This window comes from Mustela putorius, unplaced genomic scaffold, assembly GCF_011764305.1.
Source record: "Mustela putorius furo isolate JIRA1106 unplaced genomic scaffold, ASM1176430v1.1 tig00003913_pilon_pilon_pilon, whole genome shotgun sequence".
Lineage (NCBI taxonomy): Eukaryota > Metazoa > Chordata > Mammalia > Carnivora > Mustelidae > Mustela > Mustela putorius.
This window is the reverse complement of record NW_025422060.1, coordinates 10,953,544-10,973,508: the sequence shown is the minus strand read 5'-3', so window position 1 is coordinate 10,973,508 and position 19,965 is coordinate 10,953,544. Positions and strand designations below refer to the sequence as shown.

General features: G+C 36.8%; 1 protein-coding gene across 4 annotated transcripts in view; it reads left to right on the top strand.

Annotated features, from left to right (window-relative positions):
• Window positions 1-19,965, top strand: part of MINDY3 (MINDY lysine 48 deubiquitinase 3) — an 81,949-nt gene that overhangs the window by 37,294 nt on the left and 24,690 nt on the right. For 3 of the 4 annotated variants that reach the window (XM_045069101.1, XM_004757565.3, XM_045069102.1), the window contains 2 exons: window positions 2,374-2,444; window positions 7,426-7,506. In XM_045069101.1, the coding sequence (XP_044925036.1) occupies window positions 2,374-2,444; window positions 7,426-7,506 (152 nt within the window). The remainder of the gene's footprint in view (window positions 1-2,373; window positions 2,445-7,425; window positions 7,507-19,965) is intronic. The other variant, XM_004757566.3, reaches the window with a different exon arrangement.

The following is a 19,965-nucleotide window of genomic DNA, read 5'->3' as shown; positions in this document are numbered from 1 at the left end:
AAAAAATAGAAACTCTATGTATAATTGCATACACATTCTATTATTTTGGATTTGTAAATCCAAAAGACTCAACAGCCAGTTCATAGCTTATACCATCTGAATGTTTTGTTTAAGATTACCTAGCATGACTAAGAATTGATGATATTACATTAATTAGAAAAATACAGTATCTTAATGGAAAAATGGACAAAACATGACCAGATGGTAAAAAGGAAACCAAGTTATAAATACGTTTTATTTACATGGGCATAATTTTTAACCAGGAAAAAAAATGCTTTTTAAAAATAAATATAGACCCAAATTACTATTATAGTTCCATTTAATGTATGTTAGCTGAAAGTGATAGTCTATAAAACACTCAATTATTGTTATAATTACATCTCTGTTGTGGAATAATCTACTCTTCATTTTCTGAGCTTTGTTCTTTATTACCCACATGCATGCCTTCAATTCTCTTCTCTATGCTGATGATTCCCAAAGCTCTGTATCCAACCTTGATCGCTTTTCTTTGTGTTTCTCAGCATTACTTCCAATTGTGAATCCATCTCTCACTAGAAGTTCCGAAATTTTCTCCATCCCAGCTTGTCTAAAACCAAAGTCCTGTTCTTTATTCATACCACTTTGGGACTTCTTAATTTTTCCTTTTAGTTAATCACCATTTATCAGGGTCCCCAGACTAGAAACCTTTGAAGAAAGGTTTGACATATTCAAACATTAAATACATAGATTTTTTTTTCATACTTTGTTCTTTCCTCCACCTTGATCTTTCTTCCTATTTTCTTCTCGGTGACCTGGAAAATTCCTACATATGCTTAAAGATTCAACTCAGATGTTGTCCCTTTTTTTTTTTTTTTTTTTAATTTTTTAAAGATTTATTTAGGGATACCTGGGTGCCTCAGTGGGTTAGGCATCTGCCTTCAGCTTAGGTCATGATCCCAGCAGCCTGGGATCAAGCCCCACATCGGGCTCTCTGCTAAGCAGGGAGCCTGCTTCTCCATCTCCCTCTGTGATCTCTCTCACTCTTGTTCTCTCTCAAGTAAGTAAATAAAATCTTTATTAACAAATTTATTTAGGGGCACCTGGGTGGCTCAGTGGGTTAAAGCCTCTGCCTTCAGCTTGGGTCATAATCCTGAGGTCAGATCAAGCCCCGTACCGGGCTCTCTGCCTAGCAGGGGGCCTGCTTCCTCCTCTCTGCTTCTCTTCCTGCTTCTCTGCCTACTTGTGATCTCTGTCAAATAAATAAAATCTTTTTAAAAATAGATTTATTTATTCATTTGACAGAGCTAGAGGGGACAGAGGGAGAGAGAATCCTCAAGCAGACTCCCACATGAGCAGAGAGCCCCATGTAGAGCTCAACCCACAACCCATGAGATCATGACCTGAGCCAGATTTAAGAGTTGGATGCTCAACCGACTGAGCCACTTATGTGCCCCTCACATGTTGTCACTTCTATATATCTTCCCTAATACACTAGGCAGATGTTCTTTTATCAGAAGATAAAGTGTGTGTGGGGAACCTGGGTGGCTCAGTTGGTTGGGGGGTTGGACTCTTGGTTTTGGTTCAGGTTGTGATCTCAGGGTCATGGGATGCCCAGGCACTCCCACCCTGACCCTGCGTCAGACTCTGTGCTCAGAGCTTGCTTGAGATCCTCTCTCTGCCCCACCCCCTCACGGGTCTGCTAATTCTTGCTCACTCTCAAATAAATAATGAAATATTTTTTCAAAAAAAGTACAGTGTGTGTGTGTGTGTGTGTGTAAGCATGTGTAAATAAAGAAAAGAGACACATCTTTTTCTTCTGTCTTTCTTGATAAACTTCGCCTTTGTAAGGCAGACACCTTGTTCCATTTGTCTTTATTTCCTGAGTCTTAGGCACACTGTTTATAGGAGAAAGGAATGGTATCAAATGCCACTGTTTTAAATATTGTGCAAGTAAGTTCACTGCTATCCAGTGATAAATTTTACAAACTAAGATGAGCATGTTCATTTGTTTAAGTCAAAGTCAATTCAAGTTAGCTTTTCTGCATGGATATTATTATATCTTTCTTCATTTTTGCCAGGAATTCCTTGGGTTTCAGAGGGGATGATGTCTTCATTTTAAAAGTTAAAGTTGAATATAAGGTTTTCTAAGTACATTTACTATATATCTGAAGCATCACATCACCCACCACAAACATGATCTAATGGTATTTTATAATAAGTAGCAACAAAATGATAATTTGATGTAACCACTCAACAATAAATATGTGTGAAGTTTTAAAGTATACTTTTGGGGAAAAGTAAAACTTTTGGTGCAATATATATATGTGTATACATCTATATATAAGTAGTTTTCAGATTTATGTCTGTTAATGCAGTACAAACTTCTCTTTTTAGAACTTCTTGGTATACATGAACAAGCAGCTGTAGGATTCTTAACATTAATGGAAGCTTTAAGATACTGTAAGGTAAGTTGATTTTAATGGTACTTTTCAATCCTTTTTTATTCACATGTCCACTGTTGTGGACAGTATTTTCTTCTATGACAACATATAGCTTACTGCTGTTACTTTGTACTTCTTAGTTCTTTCCTGATCTCCTTTCCTAAACTGACAGGCATATTAAGGGCAGAGTTAAGTTGGCTGATCATGCTGAGTTTCCTATTCGTGAGGTTCGTTTCTTTTTACGGATAGAGGGCAGAATCCAGTAAAAAACAGTTTATAAAAATAGAGACACCTATAAATGAAAGTAAATATATTTTTTGGTAAACCAAGAGAAAAGGATATATTGTTTCTTCCTCATAACAGTATGCTTCATGGAAAAAAAAATTTGCTAGATGCCTGAAGTTTTAACTTTTGTCTGTTCCAACTGAAAAACGACTTCACACTCGAAAAAACAAATTCCAAGCATTTCACAGTATTAAATTCTTTAGCACATGGGCTAAGGTTAGAAACTGCCATGAACCTCTCATTTATTGATAAAAGTTTCATTGTTTTCCTGCATCATCTGAAATAACTATTGGATATTCCAAATAGTTTTAAATGGGATTCAAATCATTAGTGATTAATACTTAATGAGATGGCCTCATTTGGAGAAAGGAAGAAGTAGATCTAATTAGTAGATCTAATTTTCTTTTAGAATGTTGGGTCCGTAGCAGTAGTTCTGGTGATGGTGATTTAATACAGTTATGTCTTGCCCTCTTTCTTTCTTTCTTTTTTCCTTTAACTGGAAGTGTTCCTCTGTGTCATGACAACACTTGGAAAGGAGTGATATGGGTATGATAATCAGATAGGTTTCATCCTGTCCTTATCCATTAGTAGGGATTGTATTGTATCAAAGTAGTAACTCTTTTATTTTCTGTGACTTTAATTTACAAGCCAAAACTGTTCGGAAGGAGCCTGGCAGCCAGAGCATCAGGCTGCATCCCGTTCTCCCAAGAAACACACACAAACGTCATTGATCCTAAAAGTGTGTGTGCATGCTTGTGTGCATGTGTACACACATACAAATGACAACTACGTAGAGGTGATGAATATGTTAATGAATTTGATTTTGGTGATCTTTTCATAGTGTATACATCTACAAAAACATTAAGTTGCACACTTTTAATATATACAGTGTTCACATGTGGAAGATATTTTAATAAGGCTGTTTTTTATAAAGCATGTGTGTGTTCTGCAGGAGGATCGGGTGTGGAGATGAGACTGAAATCTTCACTGTGTAGCCTGTAATTTCCTGATCTAGAGCCTGTCTGTCCCTCTTCAGTTGCTTTGCCCTGTCCACTGCTGTGCTCTAGCTCTGCTGGTTTCCTGCCAGATTCTCAAACACACCCAGGCCCTTTCCTGCCTGATAAGACTTCATACTTGCTGTCATTTCTGACTGATACTCCAGTTTGTAAATGGATGGCTCCCTCTCCCCATCAGGTCCTACTTAAAGTGGTGCCTCAAAGACCTTTTCCTCAGCTATTCCTTCAGTGAAATTTTCACAATTTCATAACAATAATCACTCTATAAAGATCTTTTCATTTGCTTTTTTTATTGTTATCCCCAGTGAATTATAGACTCTCTGAAGCCAGTGACATTGTTTTTCTGGGTACATATTTGGTGTTCAGTAAACATTTGTTGAATGAACGGCCAATTTAACCAGAATTGTAAGCTTTTCTAAATCATGCTTTTGCTTTTCTTTAGCTGTTAGGAAGAACTGGGGAATGAAAGCCTGTTTTCCTCCTAAGATCTTAGTGGGAAAACAGTGCTGGCTGTATATTCTCCTATTATATATTGCATTAGTGTTCTAGCAGTAACTGGTATTTTTAAGATTTAAAGATTCTTTTAATGGCAGGACACAATACAGTGGTACTGGGATAGATGAAAGGCAGAACTGTCTATTACTTACACCTCCAAACAAGGGAAGGCTACCAGACAGGGCCACAGAGGGGATTATACCGGTGGACAGCGCAACAGTGAGGGGCGACCGTAGGTGGCAGCTTTGGTATGGGTGTTGGGATGGAGTCAGCTAGGTTTCATGGGCTCTGCTTGGATTGGAAAATTTCAGTGAGCTCTAAGGCTTAAGGCTGTTTCTTCTTATCTGACACCTAGCTGCAGGGAGCTTAGAGCCATACACAGTGGCCCAGAGTGTGGGAGACCTGGAAGGGAAGTGGTTGGGATGGTGTGATTATAGCTTTTGGAAAAATTATTGTTACCCTGGTGTGTTCATCTGAACATAACTGTAGACGTTCCTCTGAAAACCTGTATACATTTACTTTTCACCAAACATTTAGAGAAAAGTATTAAGGAAATCATTGTGTTTGTATTAGTTTTGTGAATCTGAACATCTCCCTGTTAATATTGTAGCAAATTGCTATCTAGAAATTAACATTTTCATATCATTTTGACTAGATGTGTTCATTAACACAAATGAAAGTCTCTTTACACACACATACAGTGAAGAGGATGACTCTGAATGCTTTTGATGGTGCCCCCTCTTTTTTTTTTTAATTTAATTTAATTTTTTTTTTAAAGATTTCATTTATTTATTTGACAGAAATCACAAGTAGATGGAGAGGCAGGCAGAGAGAGAGAGGGAAGCAGGCCCCCTGCCGAGCAGAGATGCAGGACTCGATCCCAGGACCCTGAGATCATGACCTGAGCCGAAGGCAGCGGCTCAACCCACTGAGCCACCCAGGGGTGCCCCCGCTGTTTTAAAGATTCTATTTCAGAGATAGAGAAGAAAGCACACGAGTTGGGGGGAGGGGTAAAGGTAGAGGGAGAAGCAGACTCCCCACTGAGCAGAGAGCCCAATGCCTGGCTTAGTCTGGGATAATGACCTGAGCTGAAGTTATACACTTACCTGACTGAGTCACCCACCTTTTTTTTTTTTTTTTTTTTTAATAACTCACATAAAACTCACCATTTTACAGTGTACTGTTCAGTGATTTTTTCACAAGGTTGTACAACCATCACCACTTACCTAATTTCAGAATGTTTTTCTTAACTCTCACAAGATACTCAAAACCCATTAGTGGTCACTTCCTCACTCCTCCCCAGCTTCTGGCAGCTTTATTTCTCTGGAGTTTTGCCTGTTCTGGACATTTCATCTAAATGGAATTGTACAATGTAGCCTTTAGTGTCTGGCTTCTTTAACTTAGCATAATATCTTCAGTGTTCATTCTTCTTTGAACTTATATTAATACTTTGTTCTGTTTACGACCAAATATTCTGTTGTATTATATGCCGGTTTTGTTTATCTGTTCATCACCTGATGGATATTTGGGTTGTTCTGCTTTTTGTGCTACTAGAATAACACTGCTAGAAACGTGCATATGTATAAATTTTTTGTGAACATGTTTTCCTTCCTGTTGGACATATACCCAGCAGTGAAATTGCTTGTCATGTAGTGATTATGTGCTTTATTTGCTGAGGAGCTGTCAGCCTGTTTCTCTCAAGTGGCTGCGTTATTTATGCACTCTTACTTATTTATATTAGTGTAAGACACTTAATGAGTTCATTCATTTATCTTTTGATCCGTCTATGTATTATACTCATATTTTACTTCTACCTTAATTAAATACACACAAATACACACTCATTTTCTAAAAGGGAAATTTAATAATCATTAAATTTTTCACCCAAGAGGCAGCTACCACATGAGTCAGAAAGCCTGAGTTTTAATCCCAGCTCTGTACTAGTTACCTGTTTGAAATCAGACAAGGCACTGATCCTTTATATTTCTGTTTCTGATGTAAAATTGAAGGACTTGTGCTGAGCACCTCTAAAATCCCTTCTACTATGAACCTGTGATCAGACCTTTTCCTTTGTCTTTGTCCTTTGCTCTTATTTTCTGTTGTCCCCAAACCATCATCCTTCCTGCTCTTCTGGTTCACCATTGCCATTAGCACATCCCGTTCATCCTTCTCATCAGAGGACAAAGATACTGGTGTTTTGTCCCTGAATACAAGAGAGTGCCTATTTCCCACTTCCAAATGATAATTTAAATTCCAAAGGGCCATCGTGGTGTTTGAAAGCAGGGAATCCTATCAGGGCTAATGACGAATAAGGGAAGAATTGCCCTGACTGCTTCAAGTAGCCACTTGGCATTTCCCCATTCAGGGGAGTCTGTGTGAGAAAAGAAAATAGAGCAAGTGGGATTGGTAAGGTTGTTTTTAAGTTGTAATCTCTGTCCTCATAAGAGTATAGAATTAATTGATATGAACATAATGGGATTTCCCAAGTCTTCTTGTTTTGTTGTTGTTGATTTTAAACTTTCTCAGTCACACACACACAAAAACTTTGGATACTGTGTTTTTTATAGATTAAATATATAGACTTGAGACAGGCTATAACTTTTTGTACAATTTAAGGAGACTTCATATTGTAGAACTCTGAATTACCTCCAATCATGAAGAGTCAAGTAACAGGATTCTTTTATATTCTTAGATATTTTGTAGTATATATTTTGCTTTAGAGAGATTATTATATTGTCCCAGGTTCTTTGAAGACATGATGTGCTTAAGGATTTTTCTCTTTCCTTATTTATTAGTAAATATATTCATTTGTTAATTTATAATTGTTCTTCTGATAAAGTAATTATTATCAAGGTTATAGTTTTAGGATTTGACCACCACGCTAAAAATCTAGAACATTTTGTCTAGCAATTTTAGTCAAACCTGAGAATGATTCTTAGGGCTAAACTAAGTTTTTCCAGCTGAGTTAAATCTGTATTATTGTTACTCTGATGTAAAGGTGCGATATAAGCTTAGCCCTGACCGTCTTTATAACATTGACTTTTACATTTGGCATTTGACCTTTATGGGTAAGGCATTCTGGCACAATACATTATTCCATTTAAGTATGAATTGGACACTTCAGTTACGCTTCTGATACTCATGGGCAGATACTTAGCAGGCAGTATAAAATTTTCATTTGTTTGTTTATCTTGCTACATTTGTTCTAGGTTGGTTCTTACTTGAAATCTCCAAAATTCCCTATTTGGATTGTTGGCAGTGAAACTCACCTCACCGTATTTTTTGCCAAGGTATGCTTATAGCAGGATTTTTTTTTTTTTTAAGTATGACATCAGGCAACAAGTAATCTAAGTCCATATTTAGTTTGGATCTTCGTGCAAAATTCAGTGTATTCCTACTAACAAGTGGATTGTTCCAAAACCTAAAAAATTAATAGTAAAGGAAATATTATTACACTGCTCTAGTTTTACAGTTATTTTAGTAAACTCTGTCATGATTTAGTTATAATTTCTTTATCTTTTGTGACTTCAGAGCTTTGGCTTTTGATATTTTTCAGAAATGACTGTTAAATAACTAAATTTAAAAGTTTTGGATTGCTCTTTTGTAGAAAAGATAAGAATCTCATTTATATAATATAAAATTTTAGTTAAAACATCTAGGAAAATATTTTTAAATCTATTAGTAGTTCAGTGGTATAGAAGTGATCTTTTTAAGATGTAATGTTTCCTACAATTTTGATATATAAGGTTATAATATTGACATAGATTAAATGCATTTAAATATGTTTATTTTAAAATTCTTAAACCTGTTTCTAAATTTCCTCCTTTAACAATAGTACTTCTTTCTCCACATAGAGTGGTTAGAGCTTTGGAGTCAGACAAACTTCATTTGAATCCTAGCCTTACCACTTCCGAACATCATTCAGCCTCTTTTCCCAGGTCTTTAAAATAAGGGTTTCTGGTAATACCTCGCTCTTAGATTTGTTATCAGGTTTAAATATATAGTGTTTAGCCAGTACCTAGTCCAAATTAAGTGCCCAAGGAATCTTGGCTGTTGCCATCCGCCTCCCCACTGCCATCATTATTCTGTATTTAGTAAACATGGAGTTGCTGATGTTGGAGTAAAGAGAGAAAATATAGAATTGTTTATTTTGATGTTCTTTATGTCTAGAGGACTTTCCTGATTACCCCATACACTTTTTCAGATTGTACCTGTTAGTGTAATTTTCCTTGTGTCTGAAAAAGTATGACTTGTATAAATTGTGCCAAGGAGTGAACTGATAGTGCGAAGTTGTGTGGGTCTATTTCCTCACTTATTACTGGATTACTTTTAATGTGCTGTCAAAATCTAGTGATTGGATTTAGAGTGAGTACTTACCTTAAACAGAAAAAGCTATAAAATATAACTCAAAAAGTACAGACTTTGATGGAACTACAGTAGTAAAAAGTACTGATAAGTTACATTTAGTCTGAAAGCTTTTGCTCTTTATTTCCCTCCTAAAGTAGAAAAGAAGTTAAAAACATAATGTAAACTATAGAAACTGGACAACTTTGAATTCCAGAGGGAGGATTTCATCATTTGACTAATTTTTGTGTCAAGTGTTCTAAATTTCCAGAAAAGAAAATCAGTTCCAATTTGCATGCAAAAATGTAGTTTCAAGCCAATTATTATTTTTATCTCCAGCTCCATATTTTAGCACAGGAAAACTAATGAATTCTATGAAACACTTTAAGTTTCAAATACAAAAAATAATGAGATGAAAATACTTTAAATCTTAAATTTTATGATTGACATTTAAGAAATGATTTTGTTATCAAGTAGCAGAAGAGATTTTACAGAAGCTTAATAGAAGGAACGGGGTCGGCTTAGCTATGTAAATACAGACACTTTGTATTTTAGCATCTAAATATCAGATCTGTTGTTAGATACCTTCTTTTCTATGAAACATACTCTTCCTACCCACCTGCGTGGTTTTCTTTATATTTTCCACAGCATTTGATCTCTTGTGCAGTTGAATTTATCACACAGTGCATTGTTCCTATTTCCCGTACCTTCTGTGTGTGTGTCCTGTGACCAGCAGTGAGCCTTGTTCAGGACAGGGACCCTATCATTCATCTTAATCACAGATCTCAACCACGTGCAACAAAATGTTGAATGAGAGACATGAAGTGCATAGAGAGAAACAAAAACCCCTACCACACCACACCCGAAAGAGCAAGCTCCGTGTATGCCCTCTCAGTCAGATGAGGTTTTCAAATCTCTGTTCATTTGCATCCCCGGAGCTACTGATAAACCAGACAGGAAAATGCACAAACACAGAAAGTGATTAGAAAGAATTTTATGGTAAGATTTTAGTTCTTCAACTGTTATAAGTCCTAAAAATCACAATTATCAAGTACCTTATTTCTCTTTTAGAAGTCCTGAACTTTAAAATGATTGTTTTGGTACTTACCTTTGTATCTGTGGGTCTGATACATAGTCTGACACATAATATAGGGGATTCATTAGTTCAGTGAATAAAGTCTATGCCTAAATTTTCCACACTTAGGTTCCAGTGATAATTATATCTTCTTAAAAATATTTTTTCATGACTCATTCTGAAGCTGCTTAGAAGCATGGATACTTCCTCTTCAGTGAATTTTAAAACAACTGAATTTAGATTGTTTGAACATGGCTCTTTCAAAAGAGTTAGAAGTAAAGAAATTTTCCCTTTGAGATAAAAGGTTGAAGATTACCTAAGTAGTAAATGAGATTGGTGATGCTTCATAATATTTATTAGGTCCAGTTGAAAAAAATTTTTTTAAAGATTTTATTTATTTGTTTGACAGAGATCACAAGTAGACAGGCAGGCAGAGAAAGAGGAGGAAGCAGGCTCGCCGCTGAGCAGAGAGCCCAGTGCGGGGCTCGATCCCAGGACCCTGGGATCAAAGGAAGAGGCTTAACCCACTAAGCTACCTAGGCGCCCCCAGTTTAAAATTTTTTCTAAATAAAGCATTTCTCTAGTCTTCATAATGTAGAAAATACTGTAAATTTGTTGTTCTGTACGTTATAAGACCTATTATTTGATCTTTCTTTGATATTTCTATATTTGAGCAAGTAATTTTGGTTTTGTTTTTGTTACTCAAAGAGTAATGTGGAGGTTTGTTTTTCTTATTTATTTTTGGTTTTGGCTTATTTATTTTGGGGAGGTTCACTGACTTTATGTTTCATGGCCTGAAACAAAGAGCAGCATAATGTAAATCCTGAGGTCTTTTTCTGTAAAACTGATAAGTTTGTATGGATATGTGTTTCATTTGCTGACCTATTTGTACTGATTATGATTAAGGATAAAGCATATTTAAAGGTCACAATTTTCAAAGTAAACTGTAATTTAACATTTTAAAATGCTTTTGAGGGACACCTGGGTGGCTCAGTTGGTTGAGCAGCTGCCTTCAGCTCAGGTCATGATCCCGGCATCCTGGGATCGAGTCCCACATCGGGCTCCTTGCCCCGCAGGGAGCCTGCCTCTCCTTCTGACTCTGCCTGCCATTCTGCCTGTGCTCGCTCTCTCTCTGACAAATAAATAAATAAAATCTTAAAAAAAAAAAAAAAATAAAAATAAATAAAATAAAATGCTTTTGAAAAGCAATGTAATTCTTCATGTGATACACCGGAGGTGATGGTAGTTGCACCTGTCATCATTCACATGTCTATTCATTTGTCAAATATTTACTAGGCATATACTATGTACCTGGCATTATGCCAGGTGCTGTGAAGACTGTGGTGCAAAAATAGATGGGCTCCTGTTCTTATGGAGGTATATATTCTAAAGGGGGAGGCATTCATTAAGGAATCATTTATAAAACTATAAAATTATAACTGATGAGGGCTGACAAAGCACAGGTCTATAAAGCTCTAAGAATGTACCTTAGTTTTGGAAGACTAGGAATGTTTCCTAAGGAGAACTGATGTCTACAGTGAGCATCGAGGCATTAGTAAGGTGAAACAATGGGAAGAGGGGAAAAGCCTTCCCTAGACCAGAAATAGGAGCTCAGCACTATGGTGGGAACAAACTGGAAGGGAAGAGTAGGAGCACAGAGGATTTAGAGGGCAAGATGTAAGATGAGGGTACAGAAGCAGAAGCAGGTCTTTGACTAGAAAGACTGTTCTGGGGAGATAGGAAGGAAAGAAACAGGATTAAATTTGCATTTTGGAGGACTATGGCTAATTGTGGAAAATAGACCTACTGGAGGATAACCTAGGGAGTGGGTAAAGAAGACTTGTAGTATTCTGGGTAAGCAGGGGATATGGTTTGGCCAGGGTGATGATGGTAGACATTGATGGAAGTTCATAAATTTGAGAGATTTATTCCCGAGGTAGACTGACAGGACTTGGTGACAGATTGAATGGGATAGATAGAGGTAGAGAAAGTTAATGAGATGAGTGTTTTTAATGATTAATCTTAGAGTCTCAGAAAGAGCTCAGCAGCTTTGCTCTTGTTGAATTCACCCACTCGTGATTATAGCAATTAATGCTTCATTTGGCCACTTGGCCCAGTCAAGAGTAAAGACTGAGACACTGTAGTTCCAGGTCTTAATGGGCCAGCCACATAATGCCACAGTGCGGTTTACAGTCCCGCCCACACTGACAATGCCTGGAATGCTCACATGAGAAACAAATCAAAGGAATAGGGGAAAAGGAACTCAATAAAATAAATTTTTAAAAAAGAAAAAATGGAGATAGTATAGGACAGTGTAGGGATCAAAAGAAAACTTCAAAAAACCAAACACTTTAAGAGAAGTTATTATATCCATGAAACTTTGGAGGCTATGAGGAAAGGACATTTGACAGACAAACTAGAAACTGAAATCTTACTGAAAGAACTGAAAGACAAATTGGAGAAAGCTCTCCCCTACATCATTGGCTGTAGCTTCCTAACGGAGGACTATGCTGTTGCCCTTCAAGGAGCTGTGGTATCTATTAAAATGTAAGTCACTTCCTGTTACTCTTAATCTCTGAGCCCTACATTGGTTCGCCTTCATTAAACATAAAAGCCAAAGTCCTTAGAATAACTTAGTATGCTTTGCGTCACCTCATCTGATTATTTCCCCATTGCCTTTCTCATCACATTTCCTACTACTCCCCCTTCCTGTCTTGCTTAGCCATGCTGATCTTTCCTCCATCCAGTTCAGGAACGAGGCAAGCCCTTTGCACGTGCTCTTCCCTTTGCTTAAAATGATCCTGCCTCAGATGTCTGTAGAAAGGGTTCTTTTCTTCCTTCAGGTTGGTATTCAAAAGTCACCTCACTTTCCCTGGCTACCTTTTCTAAAATGTCAACCCCTTATCCCCCTGCCTTTTCATTAACATTCTCACAAATATAGATATATTTTAATTGAGGTGAAATTCACATAACAAAAATAACCATCTTCAGGTGAAGAATTTAATACATCTTAGAGAATGGTGGTTGCAAAACATACATAGAAGCCATCCTGTGTGAGTGGGAGTTTTATGCTTAGGTTACAAGCTAGTCCTCCTTGGTATCAACTGCGGGGAGCGCGTAGGAACTGAGAGTCATCAAGCAGCAGGGGTCCCACAGAACTCTGTAATAAGGGGATGTGGGTGAGGTAAAATGCAGTGCATAAAAGGACTTCTTCAAAGAAGGAAGCTTAATTTTCATTAAGGTGGAGAGTTCTCCAAGTCATCTGAGCCATGACAGAATGAAATTTTCAGATCTGTACATTGTGAGAGAGCTTGCCTAATAGGTATGGGTAGTATGTTAAAAGTCATCATACTATAGTATTTTTTTAATTCAAGTACCATGGAACTTTTGGTAAATTGAAAACTTAAGAACTTACTGTGCAGGTAAAAGAAATGATTTTGAGTAGTAGATGCTTGATAGAGAACCTCTATTTCTGAACTTACCTTTCTTGAGTTATTTCCCTTGATTTCAAAAAAATGGCTCTTATTCTTAAAATAAGGCTGAGTAACATGTTTAAATCAAATTTTAGGAGTCAGGTCTTTTCATACTGAAGCATATATACTTTAAATACCCAAGTATCACCTGAGAGACTATTTGGGCAGTTGTCCACTTACCTTTCTCTTCTCTCTAACCATCATTTTACCCCCTGATTCCTTGCCTTTTTTTATATTTTAGTTTTAAGATTAAATTATTTGGGTCATTTTTATTATTTCCTCTTGAATTGGAACTGATTTTAAAATTAATTTTTAGAGCAAATTCAAGATGAGGGCTCTATATTTGAAAATATGATTCTCTGATTTTGTTAGAATTTTATGTGTATAAAGTAGATAAAATAAATGTCTTATTTGTTTTTATTGTGCATCTCAGTCTCAGTGTGGAATGACAGCTGGTGGTTTAATAAAAAAATGGCTGGAACCCACCTATATAACATCTAGTTTCATCTTTGGAAGATCAGTGACTAATTTCCCTTATAATCCATTTCATGCTGTCTTTTGAAGTTGGAGAGATGAGTTTTACATCCCTTTTTGTTCTCTTTTATGGTTATAAAAAGGACTCGCTGTGTATGTGCAGAGTATCACCTTTGACCTTTCGTGTGACAAAAGCAGTTTTCCTTTTAGGTAAGAACACATGAAAACACATGACCATTGAAACTCAGAATATAGAAAGAAACTGAATTGAATGCAAAGGAGGAACAAAACATGGATCTGTTCCTTCATGAGCTGACTGCTCTTTCTGTGGTGTCTGTTACTGGGAGTCAGTTTAGAATTCTTTCTCCAGGGTAAGCTCCTTTTGTGTGTTCATCCTTGGGTGTAACGTTAAGAAGACTACTGCGATTAAGTGTTAGGTTTCTTTTCTTAAGAGTTTAAAAACTGGACAGCCCTACTTGACCATTAACATACATTTCTCTACATGTTATAAACGCAGTTTTAAGAAAAAGTGAAACAATACTTTAGAGACTTTGTTATAAAGAAAATTCATCCTCTGTGTATCATTCCTGTTGGGTCAAAGTCTTGGAACTTGGAAGGCGGGTAAATTCACAGTCAGATCTGTAACACGTAGAATGTTGCAGTTTGGATTTTGCTGTATTAATGCAGTTAGTCACCCCATCCATTTATCTTAAGTAAATTTGTGAATTTGTGTTTATGTTTCAGTGCCATGCCTTCTCTACTACAGAGAGGAAATGGATTTGAGAACTGAATTATTTATTTTTATAGTTAAAGTCATAACTTGTCATGTATGCTTTTAACACCTTTTCTCTAATGTAAGAATAGCATCTGGTATTTGAATGACATGGAATGTTTGGGTAGAAATCTATATAAATGAACTATTTTCAGTTTTTAAATTATTGAAAAACTGTGAATTTTTTAACCATAAGCTGTTTGCTAACTGCTTAGCACACTTTGGAGCTACCCCCCATCTCTCTGTAGGGTTATGCCAAGGATTTGTACAGTCTTAGTAAAGCATTTCTTTTTGGCTGTTTTTATCAGAGATCTTTCAAAATGTATTATAAATATTCTTGCCTCATTCAACAAAGTGACAATGAAATTGCTCTTACGTTCTCTTTCATACTACTCTGAACACCTTTAGGCAGCTCTTTCTGTATCTGGTTTTTATAATTTTTAGGATTTTGCTTTTTCTCTTTGTTCATCATGTCAGTCATGTCAGCCTGCTGGCTAGAGGCCATCCCTCTTTCCCTTGCAATTCGTGTCTAAGAGTTTTTTGTTACAGTAGAGTTAGACAATCTTCCAAAGGTAATATGTTGTTGATAAGACCTACAGGTGTTCTGTCATGAGTAAAGTCTATGAGTGTTAATTAGAGTCAGCGTTGATAGGTCGACGTCTCTAGGTGTCTGTGTGTCATTAATGGAAATAATTGCAGTCAGTACATTGGATAGCAGAATGGAGCAAAAGGTCTTACATCATGTATTTAATGTATGATAGTGTTAAGAAGTTTGTGGTTTTCTTTTTCTGTACTTTTATCTGTGTTACCCTCGGCCCAGAATGTGATCAAAATCCTGCTCATTGTTCATGTTCTAGCCTTGACATTTTTCTTGTTTTGGTTTTTTTTTTTTTAAAGATTTTATTTATTTGACAGACAGAGATCACAAGTAGGCAGAGAGGCAGGCAGAGAGAGGGAGAGGAGGAAGCAGGCTCCCTGCAGAACAGAGAGCCGGATACAGGACTCGATCCCAGGACCCTGAGATCATGACTTGAGCCGAAGGCAGCGGCTTAACCCACTGAGCCACCCAGGCACCCACATCTTTCTTGTTTTGACTCCTGCTTCTCTTACTCCCTTGCTGCTGCTAAAATTTCTTCCAGCTGTCTACCTTCTTGTGATCACTGATGTTAACTGCGCTTTACCTGTTTTTCCCACAGGACCCAGTATAGCTAACATTAGACATTGTCCTAAGTCCTATTGAAATGCATAGATGAATGATGCAGTGTAGTCGTTTTCTGTTTGCATTTACTGAGTGGTGCCTGTGTCAGGCATTATGCTAACCATCTTGCATGCAGTCCTGATTTAATCCACAGGTAACCCTGTGAGGTAAGTACCATTTCTCATCTACATCTAATGGTCTGGGGCCAGTGACAAATAACCTCTCCAAAGTTACATATTAGCGCCAAAGCCAGGATTCAAACTCTAATCTTCTGACTCCGTAGCTTTTCACTATTTCTATTCCTTAGGATAACAAAAAACAAATAATTACACCAGGACAAAGTAGAGACTGGAAGAGGGGAGAGGTGGGTGCACAGGATATGATACTTGAATGTAAAGGACATGCTAAGTTTTTGTCTTAATATGAAATGAGGGCTGTATTCGAGACTTGGAGAAAAGAATAAGCAAAAAGGGACGAGATGGTGGGATGTGATGGTCCACGCTATATATGGGGACTAGTAGTTCATTCTGTATGGCTACACCATCCTGGTTGTGCCAAAAGATTAAGAAGGAAGCGAAGGTTGGGATCAGATCTAGGACTAGCTGGAATAATCCTTTATTCCCAAACTATCTTCGTTCTATAATGTCTGCATGCTTAGCTTGATATGGAAGGCTTAACATGCATTTCCAAGGCATGAGTGTAAAGCATGTACAAGGAAGTTGAATAACCTTCATAATGAACAAGAACTTTTCCATAAAGCTCTGATAATACTTAGAGTATTAGAAATTTGAATATTGTGACTATTTTTCATAGTCAAACCCTGTTTAATATAAAAGAAAGGATTTGTGGGTGGCGGGGTTGGGGGTGGTACAGTCTGGGCTGTCCCTCACTTTGCATTGACACTAAGGCAAGTCTGTCAAGCTTAAATTACATAGTGGTGTGTGGCCTGCAGTGTAATTCTTGTAGACCTTCATTTTCATATGAACCATAGAAGGTCTGCATATGTGGAGATTCCCCTTTATGTGGCTTATATTATAATCGATGTTGGAGGGTAAACATGAAGGGAAAGACAAGAGGAAAAGGTAGGCCAACTATGAACAGGAAGAGCAAATATACATAGCACAAACAAAATAAAGCCCCAGCCAAAATATGAGGTTTTAATTCCATTTGCCAGCTTCCTGAAGTAGTGACCCTGAGATCTCAGTGATTTATTCCATATTCAAGGAGGCAGTGAGAGCAGTCCACCCCAGGCAGGAGGCATATTTGACCACTAGAATTGTCTAGATTTGCATGCATGCGTTGGTGATCATAGAAGCATTTCAACAAGGTGAGTTTTGTTATATTTAAATTGTCTGTAGACAGTGTACCCTGTATTTGCCTATACTGAGTACACCACTCCCACCATACCCTTTCTCCTCAAACACACACCAGAGCTTATTTCTCTCTTATTACATGGTGGCTGCTGCAGGTGTGTTCCATGTACCTTCTTCTAAGATCTGGAGTGAAGGAGCAGCCTGTCAGAAGGTGCGATTCTCCTGGTAAAGGGAAAAGAGAGACACTGGCAAAGCCACAGGTGGCCCTTGAAGCTTTTAGGAGCTAGCAGAATGTCACTTTTGCTTATCCTGCTCTGACCAAAAGAAGTCACCTGGCCAAACCTGACATCAGTGAGGGTAGGAAGTAGACCCGTCCCACAGAGGTACTTCACAAGCCCATAGCCACAGGCTATGCAGTTCACATGCAGTTTATATTATATATAAATATAATAATATTTATATTATTATAAATAATGCTCTTACAAGGCAGGGAGGCTAAAGAAATTGAGAACAATAATGCCATCTAGCTCCATAAGTTACATTGTGTCCACGTGATGTAAGAGAGTTTAAAATGCTTCAAATGATACAAAGTCTTTACTTAGAAATGAGGAGGAATTTTCTGACTGATTTTTATCCAGGTGATCATTGAATATTAACTAACCATTTAAAGAAGTCAGAAAATCCGTTTTCTTGAATTATGTAGGTATTGATGTGCTGAGAGAGGAATGGCTTGGGTGAGCTGTTCTCTTAATGAAATTCAGTAGTTAAAAGGCTAACAGTTTTTCTCCACCTGGTTCTTCACATAAGCAAGAGAACATGAAAATGCTTATAGATATCCAGCAGAGTCTTTATTCAGAGTGGATGCCTTGGGCCTTAGGGATGAATTCTCTGGCAGAAACCAGTTGAGAAAGACTGGTAGGATTATTAAGGTGAGTTGTGTAATTATGATAATAGGGAGAAAAAGAAGTCATTCATTAGTATTAATAATAGTAGTGATTCTACTCATGCCTGTATGACTTCCTCCTCCTGCCTTATTTCTACTTGTACATTTAGAGTTTGGTTTTTTGGAGAAAGAGCCTTGAAGGGCTTTTCTTTCTGTTTCTCCTCTGACTTTTCTGCTAATGCAACACAAATGAGCACTACATAGCAGTGGGCTGTTGTGGAGAGAGCTGGGGGCTTTTGCACATTTGGGGAGAAGTAATGGAAGAGCAAGGAAAAAGTCCACTGCCCTAGCTACTGTCAGATGACGTGGCATCACCCGAATTGTTTCTAACAGTGGCACTGAAGAATATTATGTACTTGGTAATTGATTTGAAATCTGTCTCTTAGTGATTCCCAAAATATTTCCAGAAGTATAGTGAGTTTTAAAATCAGTATGAAACATCAAGTGATTTTAAAATGAAACGTTACTTTAAAGTTTAAAGGGAAATTATGTACCAGCTAACTTTTTTCTTTTGAGGGCCTCTTCATGGCACTAGGTAATGTTGCCTATGAGCTAAAATGTAACATATATGTGTGGTCATTCCTGAAGTTAGGTAAAACTCTGAGGTTCTTTGATTACTTAGGAGATTTATCTTGATAATGATGAAAGGTATAATGAATAAACTGTAATGACCTTTTTTCAGTAATGAGCTACTTATACCTAGCCAACAAACTGAACACAGGCCTTTTATTTCAGTAGGTGTTTAGAAGGATAGCTCGTGTTACAGGATTTTAAAAGGTTTATGGTGAACAGCGAATAATTATAGTAATAGGGCAGGCAGAACTGCATGAAAAAGAGATACTTGTTTCATGACTATAGGATATTAGATAGTCCCATGACAGCGTGGCTGGCTTTCCCCCCTTCTCTTCTATAGCAGTTTGCCAGTTAAGGAAAGTTGGTTGAGGCTAGATAATTTTAAAAGCTATATTGTTTAGCAATCCCTGTTGGCCAGTAAATTGGCTAAATAGAAATTGTTTGTTCTAATATTCCTCTGATAAAAGCATCAGATTATTATATTTAACCAAGTAGAGAACTACTTTTAGAGTAAAAATAATTTTGATGGTAAATCAGAGTTTAAATAATGAAAACAATATTTAAATATTTAACTATTAGGTTTAGTATCTTTTCCCAGAGGGGGTACCTAAAAGAGTTTTTGATGCAATATATGTGGAAATTTTGTTCTACTTAATAAAGCTAGTGATGAAGAAAAGAAAATGCCTACTGCTAGCCTTGTTGACTTGGATAACTTGGAATTACATCTTTGGAAACTATAACTGAATGGTTTCCTGAGGATGGTGGCAGGGGTTGATGTATGGTTTGGATTTTATTTTAGGAGGTAATTCCTTAATTTTAATATTGTTCATCAACATAAACATACAGTAGCATATTTTTCTCTCTTCCGTTTGATTGTGACCATACACACACACACACAACCTAGGTCTTTCTTTACCATTTAACAGGCTTGCCAGCCAGTATTCAGAATATTGTGGGTGTGTGGGTAGTTGTATGCAAAATATGTATTAAATATAGAATCTAAAAACTATTGCTATATGGAGTCCTTGAAATGGAAATCCGAAGGGTCAAGTTCTCGCATTCTTCCTTGCAGTTCTACAGCTGTTACATGAGAGTTCTCTGACTTCATCTTTTATGTTTAGCAAGAAAAATACAGCAATTGTATCACTCTCTAAAATATTTTGTCTTTAGATTATAAAGGACACTTTATCAGTTGAATTAATTCTTCCCATTCAAACTTGCTATGCAAGTATGAAATATATTTGACATTTAATATATTACCAGATTCACCACTGTTAAAGATCTTTAAAATAGGAATCTTGTTCAGAAGTGTTTAAGTTAAATAAATTGGCCAAAATTAGTATTGGCATTTGTCATTTTAAATCAAATTAGAAGTTAAAAAGAGTTCAGCATGGAACACTTTAATGGGAATAGGTGGATTTATAACTTTTCCAGATTTCATCCATAAACCTTTAAACAGTATATAAATTTAAACAAGCTTTAACAAAAGATCATTTTCTCTAATAATCTAAAAAGCATGTAAACAATCAAACTTCAAAAAATCAGATTGGAAGACCGTACTGGCTTTGATTTGTGGATATAGAC